At 40.5% G+C, this 15,650-nt stretch overlaps 2 protein-coding genes across 4 annotated transcripts; one reads left to right on the forward strand and one right to left on the reverse strand.

The window, feature by feature from the left end:
* Nucleotides 1–851: 851 nt before the first annotated feature.
* Nucleotides 852–11,612, forward strand: chtf18 (CTF18, chromosome transmission fidelity factor 18 homolog (S. cerevisiae)). The gene is made up of 22 exons (XM_026304486.1): nt 852–1,089; nt 1,880–1,963; nt 2,052–2,202; nt 2,657–2,840; nt 2,975–3,067; nt 3,436–3,488; nt 3,590–3,731; nt 4,147–4,371; nt 4,459–4,556; nt 4,656–4,779; nt 4,864–4,997; nt 5,140–5,233; nt 5,328–5,426; nt 5,517–5,647; nt 6,031–6,145; nt 6,368–6,592; nt 6,703–6,852; nt 7,086–7,216; nt 9,043–9,199; nt 9,330–9,419; nt 10,220–10,289; nt 11,340–11,612. Exons 1-22 carry the CDS (start codon nt 1,002–1,004, stop codon nt 11,459–11,461), a joined length of 2,760 nt encoding a protein of 919 aa, XP_026160271.1. The 5' UTR covers nt 852–1,001; the 3' UTR covers nt 11,462–11,612.
* gng13a (guanine nucleotide binding protein (G protein), gamma 13a) lies at nt 11,547–14,771 on the reverse strand. 3 transcript variants are annotated; one of them, XM_026304488.1, is made up of 3 exons: nt 14,437–14,771; nt 12,205–12,309; nt 11,547–11,951 (listed from the first exon to the last, which is right to left on the reverse strand). In XM_026304488.1, exons 2-3 carry the CDS (start codon nt 12,300–12,302, stop codon nt 11,846–11,848), a joined length of 204 nt encoding a protein of 67 aa, XP_026160273.1. In that variant the 5' UTR covers nt 12,303–12,309; nt 14,437–14,771; the 3' UTR covers nt 11,547–11,845. The 3 variants fall into 3 exon arrangements, with proteins under 3 accessions (XP_026160273.1, XP_026160272.1, XP_026160274.1); XM_026304487.1 differs by having other exon boundaries at nt 12,205–12,312; nt 14,437–14,769; XM_026304489.1 differs by lacking the exon at nt 14,437–14,771 and adding an exon at nt 14,109–14,399.
* Nucleotides 14,772–15,650: the final 879 nt, after the last annotated feature.

The following is a 15,650-nucleotide window of genomic DNA, read 5'->3' on the forward strand; positions in this document are numbered from 1 at the left end:
TTCCTCTCAGGTAATTTTGTGAGTGCACAATGTTGTAAACCAGTGTGAGTTTCAATAAAAGGCTATAAACAGCCTCTTTGATTCCACACTATACTCAGTATAGTTAGTGATGATGCACTTACATCTATATGTTTACATACAATAAAAATAATATGAGATACATGTAATGTAATATAACAATGAAAATATATATCTGTTATTTAATGGTAATATTGTGTTGTCATACCAAACCTTTCATTTTTCACCCACACAAGTTTAGGATTGAAGAAAAGAGTTTTGATCTCTGTAACAACACTAAAGTCTTCTATTTATATTCACACAAAAATGCCCTAGAAATCTGCTGCAGGGCTTTTAGGACTACACCTGTTCCAGTTTTATTGTGGAAATAAGGAGATCCACATTAAAATTGAATAAACTATGTCTCCAAAACTTGTTTTAAGGTGTAAAGGAAAATATTTTTCTAGTACATATACCAATCATGTCATAGTCACCCATATAGACTTTGTTCTATAGTACCACTCATACCACTGTCTGTGTTTTCAGTGGTCTTTAATACAGCTCCACAGCAAAACATCTAACTAGCCTGAGACTTGGGTGTTGTGGTTTGCTCAGCTACTGTACATGAAGATCAAAGACTAACATCCAGATAGACAGTGTGGCAAATATAGAAATAGTCATGTTTACTAGTAATAAATACAGAAACTAAAGACAGCAGCTGTCGACAGGTTATTTTGTACATTGGTCTAAACTATCCCTTATTGCCTGACTCTGGGGGGCAGCATCTCGCCTCGTTGAGTGCAGCCTGCCAGAAATTCACCAGAAGAAGAAGAAAGAACACCTCGTGACACGGATGTGATAAGTCACAACAAAAAAAATGCCGCGAAATCAGCTCGGTCTCTGCTGAAGAAAACATTTAGGTAACAAGTGTTGACGTTGTGTTTGTCTTCGCATTAAACAATACTGTCTGGCTGTAGTTGTGTTATTCACGGGTCCGAGCTGAAATGGACGAATATGACGAGCTGTTCGAGATACAGGACGACTTCGAGGAGCAGTTCGCCGACGAACTGGAGGTGCTGGCGGGGATGGAGGGTGAGTGGACCCGACGTGTCTCTTGTACTTTGTAAGAAAAAGAAAAGGTTTGTAACAGCAACATATTGTCAGGTAACATCTTACTTATGAAATGTTGCTCTCTGTTTTAGCGTTTCTTTGATTGGAACAACCCGAAAGCAACACATAGTCTAGTGTTTACTATCTGTACAACTTTCCTGTGTACAGCTTAGTATCAGTACTTCGTATTTATGCGTAACTATACACGTGTTTCTACTGTTTAATGTTTCTGGTTATATGCCAAACAATACAGGTCACAATAAAGTTGAATATTGACGTCTTAAACCTAACATTTATTATAATAAGACGTCAAACACATACTATAACTACTTTCAGTACCGATTTATCATTTTTTCAAATATGTCACATTTTAAGTTTCATTAAATAGTGAAATGACTATTGATAATTTCCCAGACACCAAGGTAAAGTCTTCAAAAGGACTTTTGCAGAATTACATTTATAATAGTATAAAACACAAAGAAAATGCAAAACCTTTATTGAAGAAGCTGGAATTTGAAAATGTTTTATCATAATTTCATGATAAAGACTGTCCTGTCCAGGGTGTACCCCTGCCTTTCACCCAAAGAGAGCTGGGATAGACTCCAGCAGATCCCTGTGAACTTAAATAGAAATAAGCAGGTAGAGAGGATGGATGCATGGGCTTCCACTAATAATCAATTATCAAAATTGTTGTTTTCCTTTTTATTTTTTAGCAGTAATTATAACATATCAGTGTGTATGTGCCCTTTGTGTGTTTGCTTGAATGGTTCAGAGGAATCTTCAGAGCCTGTGAGACACAAGACTCCAGGAGATGACATTTCAGACATAGAGCACCTGCTGAATAACCATCCCATCAGTGAGTACCCTCTGACAGCTCGTGGGTGTTTCGTTCCTGTTGAGTTAGTTTGTTGTCGTAACTTTGTACTTTAAATCGGATCTTGCAGCTCCGAAGGCAAAGCGGCAGAAGCAGGATTTGGGTGTGGCCAAGCGACTTTTCAATACATCACAAACTGATAAGAACAAAGCCCCGTCGCAGAAAGATGACATCACACCCCCGTCCTCTCCAGAACAGTATGAACCCTCTAACACTTTCAGGTAAGACAAGAGATGCTGGAGATGGAGATGGTGATGATGATGATGATGATGATGATGATGATGATGATGATGGCAGAAGTAATAGTGGAAAGAACTGGAGGACAGAAACAGTGGCAAAAAATGAAAGCAATGAGTCAATGTAAACTTTTGACATTTAGATTTTTCACACTGATAGCTAACTGCTTTTACACAGTGCACAAAAAGTTCCTACAAAGACAAATATATTTCAAGAAGTGATGTAAAGACATTTCATTGCAAACTGATAAGATTTACTTAAATTTGCTTAGATTTACTATATATTTATATATATATTTTATCTCTGGTGGGTTGTGAAAGATGTTTTTATAATTATGGAAATATATATGAAAGAATTATACATAGTTTGGTTGAGAATGAAAATATCCTTATGTGCAGCCCTTTATACACAGTGGACTAATGCATATTTATTTTCTAGGTCTGCCTCTGCTGTGCTGGATATCAGTGGCTTTGCTATGATCCCACAGACTCCCAAGCATCCTCCTACAGTGGCACCAGTGTCACAGCATGTGCTAAAGCGACCCCCTTTAGAGGGAGACTACATCAGTGTGACAGACTCGTCAGGGAGTCGCGTCTACCTCAGGCAGAAAGAAGACACAAAGGTTAAACTCCTCTGCAGTTTTCATCTGTGATGTTGAATATCATACAAACATTTTAGACAGCACTTTGTTCTGAATCCTGATTCACAGTCAGAATAAACACCTTTGGTGTCCATGGCCTCTCTGTGTGTTGCCAGGTAGTATGCTCCAGAATGGTACCAAATTCCCAGGGTGCACTGGGACTGTTGGCTGTGCCTATAGGTGTGCTGAGAGAACAAGAGGCAGAGAGGGTGAGTGACCAGGCTGATGTTTGTGCATTGGGTAATGATACCAGGAAGATGTTCTTTCATGATTTTTATCTATGCAGAAAACATTCTGAGAGAAAGAAGGGACACTAAATATTAAAAAGTACTGATGATTATTATTATTGTACCTACTGTAATTTAGAGTTCCTTTTAAAACTGTATTTGTAAATTTTTGATTTGTATTTTTAATAGTTTAATTGTATTTTGTGTGTTTAATTGTATTTTTACTGAAGCATTAAAAAAATAATCCATTATGAATTTAAACCTGTGTTATGTATAAGTCCACATACTTTGTAAACTGTGTGTGCCTAAGTGAACTCTTATGCAGTTTTTCCTTCTTTGAAATGATGCAGCGTCATCAGCAGGTTGTGGAGGAGTCTGAGCGCCTTACAAAGCTCCTGGCCAGGTAAGTCACTGCCTGTCTTTCTGTTTCTCACACACATACAACAAGCTTATCACAAATGTGAATTCATGCAGCGTTTGCTTTTTAATTATGCCCATTTATAGCAGTGTGAACGATGCGTTTGTTGAGCGTGAGAGCAGAGAAGATGAAGAAAATGATGATCCTGAAGACACAGAGGCCCAAACCTCACGACTCTGGGTGGACAGATTTTCTCCCCGACACTACACTGAGCTTCTAAGTGATGATGTAAGTAACATTAGTTCTGTATAACTAAAATGTGCACTTCTTTATATGTGTATAAACAAAAAACATTTTTATAATCTGGATTCACAGATATCTGCTTTATGTGGGGGAAAAAAAGCAGCATTTATCAATTTGTGTGGAGGAAGTGTGTTTATGGACTGACTGGGCGTTGGGGCTCTGCTTAAACGTTTCAGCGTTGAGTGGAAGCAACAAAGCTAAAGTTTGAAATGTATTATGATCCATCCAGCAAGCCCATGTGTTGACCAGTCACATACATGCAAGCACATATCCCGTATGGATTAAAAGGTTAAATCGAGAACATCAAGACCCAAGATAAAACAGTTGCTGCTGTTATAACTTTTAAAAGCCCATGGGTGAGTTTTAAAAACTACTCTGTTGTGTGTGACTGTGTTTTCAGTTTACCAACCGCTGTCTGCTCAAGTGGCTGAAGCTTTGGGACACTGTTGTGTTTGGAAGAGAGAGAAAGCCTCGTCCTGCTCGGTCTGACAGACAGCCTCCCAACCAGAACTCATCCAAAACCAATCAAGGCCATCAGAATCCAAATCGCTTCAAGACCAAAATCGAGATGACTGAGGAGCTACTAGACGCTGAACTGGATCAGTACAAAAGACCTAAATTCAAGGTTGAACATCCCTTACTGACATTAGAGTTTCACTTTAAGGACTGATTGCCCTGTTAGTTGTTATAAAAGAATTTGTTTTTGTTCTAGGTGGCGTTATTGTCTGGTCCTCCAGGTTTGGGGAAAACCACCTTGGCTCATGTTATAGCAAAGCATGCTGGGTACAATGTGGTGGAAATGAATGCCAGGTTTGATTATACAAACCAACACTGAATTGATTATAGGAGTAAGTCATAAACATGAGCTTGGCAGTGATCCCTTTGTTGGTGCTCTTGATGTTTTTGCAGCGATGACCGCAGTGCAGAGGTGTTCCAGAAACGCATCGACACAGCAACACAGATGAAGTCAGTGTTAGGAGCCAACGAGAGTCCGAACTGCCTCATCATTGATGAGATTGATGGAGCACCTGTGGTACAGTCTGGACACATAAAATTAGCAAAATATTTGTGTATCCACTCCAGATTTTCATTATTCCTCATCTGTTGTTTTCGACAGGCTGCCATCAACATTCTTTTAGCAATTCTAAACAGGAAAGATGGACATGGGGACACAGGAACAGAAACTGTGAAGAAGAAAAAGAAGAAGGAACCCATTATGCTTCGACCCATCATCTGCATCTGTAACGACCTGTAAGTGAGGGACTGGTGTTTGAGTGGAAATTGTGCATTTTTGGTAGATCTTTTAGAGCATGAAAATAAATATCTAAATGATTTCCTGTTTATTATATTTATATAGCTGTAGCTTTATCTGATGGCCTCTCTCTTGTTTTAGTTATGTTCCAGCTCTCAGACCTCTCAGGCAGCAGGCCTTCCTCCTGGCTTTTCCTCAGACTCAGCCCTCCCGCCTTGCACAGAGACTGGCGGAGGTCAGCTCACATAAACACACACACATAAAAAGACAAACATATACTAACACACCAACATAGCATGCACCATTCATGTTGAATTTTTTCTTTGCAGATCTCTGTTTGGCAGGGAATGAAGGCAGACACAGGAACTCTAATATCACTGTGTGAGAAGACAGACAACGACATCAGGGCTTGTATCAACACACTACAGGTGGGTAGCAGCACAAGGAAAGGAAGGTCTGACTGTTTGAACCTTTGTCCTGTGTTGGTATACTGTGTAATTTTACCATAATGTGTGCAGTTCCTCTACAGTCGTGGCCTCAAGCAGCTAGACGCCAAGACTGTCCAGTGTGTTTCTGTGGGCCAGAAGGACCAGAACAAAGGCTTGTTCCACCTGTGGCAGGAGATCTTCCAGTTACCACGTACAAAACGGTAATTTTTCCACTTGTCTGAGTGTGTAGGACACTGAAGTTATTTCTGGAAATTATAAACATTCATCTTATTTTGATGAATAATGACAACTTTAAAAAAAAAAACAAAAAAAAGACACATTCACTACAAGTCAGAAGTGCAAGTTTTAAAAGGCCCAGAAATTTGCATTTCTACATTTCCATTTACTGTGTACAAAGTCTGAAAATGAAAATAGTGAACCCTGCAGAAACTGTTGTCTGGTCAAATAAAAAGCAGAAAGTGTACAAGTTATTACATCACAAATCACAGGTTATATTATTTATTACCTCACTGTCATACTTAGAAAGCTTTGTTCTGCTTTTCATTAATTGGATGTTGACTGATCATCCTAATTTGCCTTTAAGGAAACGCATTGGGGAAGGATTTGAGGAGGCACCAGGTTCAGGAGGTGGAGCTCAGAGATTCCAGCACATTCTGCACTTGGCTTCATCTAGTGGAGAGTATGAAAAAGTTTCACAGGTAATAAACACACCACCTTTGTTTTTGGAAGCCTCAATGGAACTGAGTGGTGAGCCACTTACTTTCTAAGGCTTGTCCTAAGATTGTAACTTGTGCTGTACCTCTGCCAAATGAAAGAAAATGTAAGGATTGTCATAGTTGTTCAGCTTCTCATATCTGGGTGTTTGTTATAAAATCAGATTCTATCTGCATTGTTGTTTATGATGTGTATCCTTTCCTCAGGGTCTTTATGAGAATTATCTGTCCATGCGTGTGAGGGACCCCAACATGGAGAGTGTATGCAAGGGTCTGGAGTGGTTGTCGTTCTCAGACAGGCTGAACCAAGTGATTCTGCACGGCCAGAACTTCTCTCTGATGAAATACCTGCCCTTCCTGTCCGTCACATTCCACTTCTTGTTTGCCCACACGCATGTGCCCCGCATCAGCTATCCCCACAGCCAGCACGAGGTACCAGTCAACTCCATACTCTGCAGTGGATAAAAAAGAAATTATATGTTTTATGCAAAGATTGTAAACATTGAGAAATCATCACTGCGTTATGGCTGTATCCTCTCCAGGCCTCCTCCCGGCTCCTCGGCAGCAGGAACGCTTTGTCCACCATGTTGAACGACATCCCAGCATGCATCAGAACGAGGATCAGCCAGCTCAGCCTCACCCTTGATGTTCTCACACTGCTCCTTGACATCATCTCTCCCAAATTGCGGCCCGTATGTAAAAACATGTACTGTAACTGCAGTAATAAACTGACAGCTGAGTATGCATATTTATTGATAATAAAAAATAACCATTAGTTACAGCCACATGTTGAAATTCATCACTGTGTGCATTCACACAGTGGTGAATTTCAACATGTGGCTGAGGGTTCATAAGAAAAAATAGGCTAAAATGTATAACATCAGTGTCTGACTGGGGCTTATCTCAAATCCTCTGTTTCTTCCAGGTGAATCCACAGCTCTTCAGCAGCAGAGAGAAGGAGCAGATGCATGAGCTGATAGACACCATGCTGGCTTACAACCTCTCCTACAGGCAGGACCGCACACCTGAGGGACAGTACGCATACATGCTGGAGCCGTGAGTACACACACACACACACACACACACACACACACACACACACACACACACACACACACACACACACACTTGAACTCCCCTGTATGCTGCTTACAGAGCAGATGTGTTTTTTTTTTTTTTCCTGTGGTGTTGAAGGTCACTGCTCTTGTCCACACTGTGGTTCTCTGCATGAAGGCTTAGAGAATAATCCCCTTAACTCCTGCTGTGATGGTGGTGGTGTCAGTGCAGGGTCACAAACTGCAGAGTCTCTCTGGTGGGACACAGGTGAAAGGATGGTAGTTGGAGTAAAATTGGAACCAAAGAAGTGTTGAGAAAGCAGGAGACTATCTAAAATAGAAATAGGAATATTAATAGACGAGAAGGAAGGAGTGAACAAAACTGAGATTATTTTGGTTCAAACTTAGGCTCTGCCTTTACTTGGGAGAGTTTGGTTCATTGTGGACTTTCAGCTGACAGGGGAGAGACTAATTTTGGTAGAACTGGATAACTGGCCATCCATCGCAGTCATGCCGGCTCTGGTCGAGGAACAGCCAGCCGCCCAGGAGGGCTCCTTCATGCAGGCTCGCTGTGAAGAGGTGCTGGTCACCAACGACTGGGGCCTCCCTCTGGTGATAGCTTTACTGTTGCTGTTACTGGTCTACGCCTTCCTCTACCTGCCCTCTCTGACTCACCGCAACACCACTCTCTGATACCACATGGACAAAGACTTGGAATCTAGCATCAGGGACACCGGATATGCCCACTACCAACAGGACTATTTCATTTGACTGCTTCTATTTGGACACTTGTTGATTGGTTCAATCAGCAGAATTATTAATCAGAGCCTGGTTTCAGAGGCAGGGACAGACATGACAAAACTTACAGCTTTTATATGTGTTTATATCGATCTCTCTCTGGTCTGTGGTGGAAAATTCTCAGTACTCTGACAACATATCTGACTTTGGCCTTAGCAGCCCTCACTACCCTACTACTACTACTACTACTACCCTACTACCCTAATACCCTACTACCCTACTACCCTAATACCCATGGTGTGGTATAGAGCTGAATTAATTGGCGCTGGACTTGAAAAATGTATAATTACGTTGTTTTTTTTTTTTTTTCGTTAAGCAAAAAGCCAAAAATTCCCTGATTTTTGCTTTTCAGTGTAGGAATTAGCTAGTTTCTTAGTTTTATATCTTGGTAAATGAAATACATTCATTTTGAACTGTTAGTCAAAGAAACAAAAATCAATGTGTGAATAGGTCAACTTGGGCTTCAGGAAATTTGATTAATGTAACATGAATCACCAAAGTTTGTGAATTATAGATGACTTGTAAAAGATTTATACAGATGCTGCAGAATAAATGATTGCTTGAGCTTACACCTTTAACCGCTAAACAGATAAATATGTTTGTCAGAAATAGCCTAATATTATGTGAATGGGGAGTGGAGCCAATAAGTAGCTGCTTCATTAAAATCTTCCAGGTTCTGATGATAATGTAATTTGCGATAACTTCAAATAAATAGCCCACAGTCACACACACAGTTATCTTAATTTGTTTTATTTAGGTCCATATTCATTGAGTAAGAGTTTACGGGCAAGTGAGAGAGAGAGAGAGAGTGTGTGTGTGTGTGTGTGTGTGTGTGTGTGTGTGTGTGTGTGTGTGTGTGTTGGATAGAAATGGAGATCAACAGTAAGAGGATTATGGTTTTAGAGAATGACAGATTCTGGGTTTTATTCTGGAAAACAAACCATAGCACCAAAAATGGAAGCTTTGTGTTATTTTGTTTGTCTGTTGCCTGTGTCACTTGGTTGCACTATTTACTTTGTGTGTGTGCAGGCGTGTTGAGGAGGTGGTGAGGTTTCCAGGCCTGCCTCCGCGTCGCCAGCTGACCTATCAGGCCAAACAAACCATCAGCAGAGAGATGGAGCAGGAGAGGATGAGGAGGGCCGAGCAAATGTTGCTGCAAAGAAACCCTACAGTAGTGAGAGCTAAGGTACACAACATTTTACTCAAGAGATTGTGGGTTTGATGTATATAGCCTATAGATAATCAGGTCAGTGTGTGTGTGTGTGTGTGTGTTTAATAATCTAATGTATTTATAATCCCCTGTGTTTCTAATTCAGAAAGAGGAAGAACAAAAGAGTGCCAAACCAAACAGGAACCATCAGCAGAGGCTGGAGAACATAGTCAAACAGACCACGGTGGAGACCAGGGTAAGAACAGAAACACACACTTGTTTTGTCACTCATAGTCCTTGACAAAGGGACAGACACGAGAGCCAGCAAGTAAGTCTAAGTAAAGGATGGGTAAAGCTGATCTTACACGGTGTGTATCTGGATTAATTCCAGGTGTAAATGCCTGTGGAATTCACAGGGACTGGAATCCGATCAGATCAGCCAGACCACATTTGGATGTGGTCAGGTTTACGTTGTAATCGTATCCTACATTCCTAAGACAAAAAATCCGCTTAGCAAAGGTCACCTCATTTTGCATCCAGCTCTGCCTAAGGAATTTGCATCTTGAGATCCGATCACAATGGGAGCAGGCAGGTAGTTGGATTAGAAAAAAAGAAAGGTACATTTTACCTTTATGTCTCTAACCCTTTGCCTATAAACCAAATTTCCTCCAGTTTCAAGTGAAGTGACATGAAACACTGCATTAGTGTGGGTTAAAGAATGGGTAAAGGTCTGCAACCTGTTAAAAACGCAGTTATAGATCAGTGACATGATGCCTCATGTTCACAAGTTCAAAATGTATCTGCAGTTGAATATTTTAGTGGATGCCTGTAGGTGGAGCCACCAGACTACTCTGAGCCTCTCTGAAGGAGCTGAATGTAACAGACAGTGAACCTCTAGAGGGCAGAAATGAGGATAATGAGAAGCCACTGGGTTATAGTCCCTAATGATAAAACCGGGAAATTAGGCTAATGAGAAGTTGTGTGTGGCTGTTCATTGTTATTGAGGACTTCCTGATTAACTCCATCCTCCTCGACACTCTGTTTTGTGCCCTGCAGCCGGAGCTGGATTTCTTTGGTCGAGCTGTTGCCCCCAGGCCTCAGAGACCGCAGCCCTCCACAGACACAGGTACTGACAACTGAGCTCAGTCACGTTAGTGTAGTTTCATTTATCCAAACCTTTTGAGAACACACTCTTTGCCTTAAGGCAAATCTGATCCAAACATAGCAGAGGTGAGAACTGATGTGTATTATGTAATGTTTCTAATTTAGTGTTCCTTTGGCAGACTGCAGGCTGGAGATCTGGGCTGTTAGAAGCATCAGTACCTGCATTTTTCCACACTACTCATTTAAAAGGATATAACGCAGACTGATCTATAGTCTCTGCATATTTGGATGCTGCCATTAGAAAAAAACAATCTTTAGATTCTACGTGAATAAACAAATGGTATAGTTTTACCTAAATAAGGCTCCTACAGTCACAAAGGTTTGGAGAGTAGAAACTGGTTTAGCTGCAGGTAGCTTTGTGCCATTGGAAATAGATGTAACTCGTGTGCTCAATTGAATCATGTCTTTAGCTGAAACATTTTTCTGTTCTCCTCTGACTTCTTGTCCACAAAGTCACTGAATTATTGCTTTTGTTAATATACAGTACTGTGTGAGCATTAGTTTTTTCCATTCAACATGGAGGAGAAAAGAGGTTTAGCGAATTTTGTGGAGGCTCAATTATTTAAAATTTCTTTGGTCTGAGAAAACCTATTAAATTATTTCATCTGACCGGATCACAGATGTGTAAGGGGAGGATTTCTTTAATTGATCCATACCTGCTTTACACAAACACCTGTAGATTTTTATTCAGTTGCTACCAGGCCCAGATTCAGCACTCAGTGATGGAAGCAATTAAAAGAGGATCCATTAAAAATCATTCTCTGTCCTGAAAACCAGAAATTCATCAACAGGGTGGAAATGCAGAGCTGTGGCTGTTTGTAGGTCAAAGCAGGAACATCAGCTGAGTTCTCTCTGTTTTTACTCTACATGATTAAACCTAAGGTTAAACCAGTTAGTCAGTCCTCAGAAAATTCATCAGCAGGGATTTTGACAATTGATGAAGTCATGTTTCTGTGGCACTGAACCAAATATCTTTGTGCTGCTCATCTGACAAGACATTGTCTCTCCACAGGTGAGAAGAACGCGGTTCTTGCTATGGGAACAGCAGTGGGCAACAGTGACGTGTGGTTCCGCTTCAACGAGGGCATGTCCAATGCTGTCAGAAGAAACATCTACATCAGAGAACTGCTATAACACACACACACAGAGCTGCCTGATTCTCAGCTGTTTTTGTTCCTGTGTTGTATATACACATCTGAATCAATCCATTCCCCACCTATTAAATTCAAAAGTCTTTATTTTGATTGACAGTGTAAAGAGCCAATAAAAACATTGTGTTGAATAATTCTCTTTACTCCATTAAAGCAAACCTCTAGAAAGCTACTCAGTGCTGTATAGACACACACACACACACACACACACAAATTAACAGCATTCAGGCATCCAAATAAACAAACATGATAATAGCAATAATGTGTGTGTGAGTGCAGATGTGAGTTAGTGCAGCATGACTGTTTGCAGGAGTGCAGGACTCTTTTGTTAATATGCATCCGTGACTTTGTGTGAATGTGTGTGTGATCAGAGGATCACACATTTGCCCTTCTCCACCCAGGGGTTGGCTCGCATCAGCTCTGGGTTCAGGAATGGATCTTCACAAACACAACCCTCGATCCACTTCACCAGCCTGCAAAAAACACACACGCATGAATCGAATACGCAGCACCTAAAACTGTTTCTGTACTTGTATAGCCATCTTTGTGAGTACCATTTTTAGCATATTTCTACCAAAGTGAGGACAATTTTCTGGTCCACTTTTTTCAGACTGCTGTTCAAGGGTTAAAACTTGGTTTTACGGTTAGGGTCTAGGGAAAGCATTATGTCTGAGTGTCCTCACAAAGATAGCAATGCTATGTGTGTGTGTGATAGCACAGACTCACTCAGTAACAGTGATGGAGGATTTCTCTCGATTGATCGCCAGCTGGTACTGAAGGCTCTCCACTTCTCTCTTCATCTGTGGGATGTCTAACTCCTCCATGATATTCCTGCTTTTCACACAATAAAAACAGGAAACGAAAACAAATTTATCAAATTTGAAAGATTTTGCAGCATCTAGGGGTGAGATTGCAAAATGTAAACTAAAAACCTCACATCCCTTTACATGTTTTAACAGCTGTTCAGTTCATTTTAGTCCTTATCAGTCAACTGTTTATCTAATCAATTATTTTGTCCAGAAGATATCAAAATAGTGAAAAATTAAATTAGTCGAACTAAATATCCAAAAATATTTAATATTCATTCTCACTTTTAATAAACCAGATCAAGCAAATGTTTGACAATTAAAACAAGTGTATTTATTAAAACAAATCTTTTATTTAAGTGTAATTATTTATATTCTATAGTTCTATCAATTTTCTAACCAACAAATAAATTTGTCAACTAATTGTAGCTTGAAATTACGATTTTTCCAGAAACAGGCAGAGGAAAATCATAAATCTTAGTCTTTCTTCACAGAAATGTTTCTTTTGCCATTTTTTCTCTTTTTAAACATCTTGAGACCCCTCAGATATCGCCTACGACCCACTGTGGGGTCCTGGTACATAGGTTGGGAACCAACTGAAAAACTTTTGTAAAGACCAGCATTTTGAGCTGCAGAGGACGCAGTTAGAAGTTTTCAAATCTTAAAAGACCATTAACTCCTACTGAAAACATGATTATTTAAAATGTTTAATATACTATTACCATTACTCATGCTTGGGACTATTTTCACTGGTGGATTAATACAAATTTGATGCTCCATTGAGTTTAAACATCTTATATTCAAAAACATTCAAACCTGAGCTGAGGATGAATCAACACTTTGCATGTTGATTGTCAAATGCAAATTACATGACTAACTAATAGTGAACTGCCCTTTAAATAAAGAGCCTCTTCTAAGGAATTTAAAGTACAAGCCTGATCAGCTGTAAAATGTCTTTAAATATCTAAAGTTAAATTAGAACCACAGAGATAATTAGGGCATTAACCTAGAATATAAAAGGCTGCAGCTGATCGCTTTGCTGCTACAGGCAAACTAAAGATTTTCCAACTCAAGCTTATGTGTCGTATGTAAAATATTTAGCTCTGGCATCAGGGACATTAAATGTTTATGGGCAGAGTAACAATTCTCAAATAAATATAGTTTGTCAGAAAGTAAATAAATATATTTACATTAATGCTGTGCAATTTTAAGGTATTTCAAGTTACTGCTACTTTACACTGCATTTGTGAGGCAAATATTTAATTCTTTAACACGTTTATCTTAAAACCTGCAGAATAATGATAGAAAGTAAATAAATGAAATAGTTAAAATTAGCCGCACCAGTAATACACACTATTCTGAAATGAGCCATTCTGCAAAATGGGTACTTTTATATTTTGGTGTTTTTGTACTGAGGTAAATGTTTTAATGTTTTCTTAAAACTATTTCTACACCGCAGCACTGCTACTTTTGCTCCACTAAGATGAAATGAAATTGTATTACAGCAGCTGGGAGATAAATGTAGTCGGCAAAAAGTCTCCAATTCACTGCAGCAAATTACAAAAGTACAGTTTTGGTGTATTTATACTTGATTTAAACCCAGTACATGAGGAAATATACTTTGGTTTTAATGTTTGTGGTTCATTAAAAACAATCATTGAGTCATCCAACAAAGTGCAGCAGCCACATTCACTGTCCTTTCTTACTGTAAACCAGCCCCTCCCTGCCACAGGCCACATTACAGCACACACACACACACACACACACACACACACACACACACACACACACACACAGACATAGACACAGAGGGTTCAGCCCAACCTTGGATCAGTTTAGTCCTCTCCACTGGAAACCCTCCCTCCTCCTCCTCATCCTCTTCATCTTTTTAATGGATCTAACTGGGTCGGCTGCCCTGTGCCTGTTTCCTCCACCAGCATCCTTCCTGCCTGTCTCCAGCAGCTGATCCGTGAACAGGCCTTCAGTATTTAAGTCTAAGCATCAGCGTCCATCAGTCATCGATCACACATTTCAGGATGCTGACAAACATCAACACTACAGATGTCCACACAACACCAGAGCACCAAACGCCCACGCACCGTGATCACACGATGGAGACAATAAAAACACCCACTAAAAGAGCCGCTCTTACCTTCAGGCCTGTCGGTGGTCGAGTGTCTCTGCAGGCGGCTGATGGGGGGTGCAGACTGGGCTTTCACAGCGAGAACAACACCGGCAGAGAAGTCCGGGCTTTAGTGCAGGAGCAGGGGGTTGGTTGTCGGCTGTGCGCGGCGCAGGGCACTCCCCTGCGCTCGTCTCCGGCAGCGACTGGATGCGGGATGCGCAGGGCGGAGAAAGGGGAGTCGCACCGCTTGGTTTGACAGTCAAACGAGGGCTGGAGCCGAGGACGCACCTGTATGGAAATCCGGACACGCACTGAGCCCGAGGAGAGCAGGAAACACGCAAATGAGAGCACGATCCAAAGGGAAAACCAGCAGGGACCTAATTTTCTTTTCAGATGAGCGGAGACAAAGCCGCTGCCCCCGCCCAGATCCAGATCCAGATCCTGAGCAACACGACAACTGTGAGGGTCAGGATCAAGGATCAAACAAATCTCAACTCAGGTGGTTTTCCATGTTTTCTAATTTCATCATTCTCCTTATTCTCAGCCCATGTGAAGAAAAACCAGAAATAAGACCTGATCTGTATCAGATTTATGCCTGACTCACAACACAACACATTCAAAATGCTACTTGAGTAAAAATGAAATTACTGGTAATAATTACAATATTAATTACAAATACCATTTATGTAAAACTGCTCCTTTCAGTCTCCAAGTAAAACCTGATTTTGTTTTAACTTCAGTGTTAGTTTCATTCTTTGGTGTATTTTTGTGAGAGCTCAGTGTTTTCAGACCCGATTTAAAGGCATAATCCGCAATTTTATTCTCAAACAGGCCAAAGCGCATTGGGACCTTTTTTAAGTAGCCTATAGGGGATAGACTGTAGAAACTGGGCTGCACTGACATTGGAAACAGCTGGAAAACAGCCCCGCTCTTACGTAAACTACCTATTGTTAAAGCTGCAGATTGTGCCCTGCAGCTGTTCCTGCTCTTGTAAAGTGGTTACCAACATGTCTTTTTTCCAGTGTGCCCGATAAACAAGGCGAATATTAACCTGCAGAATGAAAATGCTTATAGAAACAATAAGAACCATAACATTCCCACATTTAAGCGCCAGTGTTTTCTAGCAATGACCCAAACGTCACATTCAGTCTAATTATGGCTGTTGTTTAATTCCAGTGGACAAAAATGCATTAAATGCTATGATAATGGTACGAACAGTCACTATTTATTCAACAGATTCA

The sequence above is a fragment of the Mastacembelus armatus genome, chromosome 1 (genome assembly GCF_900324485.2).
Source record: "Mastacembelus armatus chromosome 1, fMasArm1.2, whole genome shotgun sequence".
Classification (NCBI taxonomy): Eukaryota; Metazoa; Chordata; class Actinopteri; order Synbranchiformes; family Mastacembelidae; genus Mastacembelus; species Mastacembelus armatus.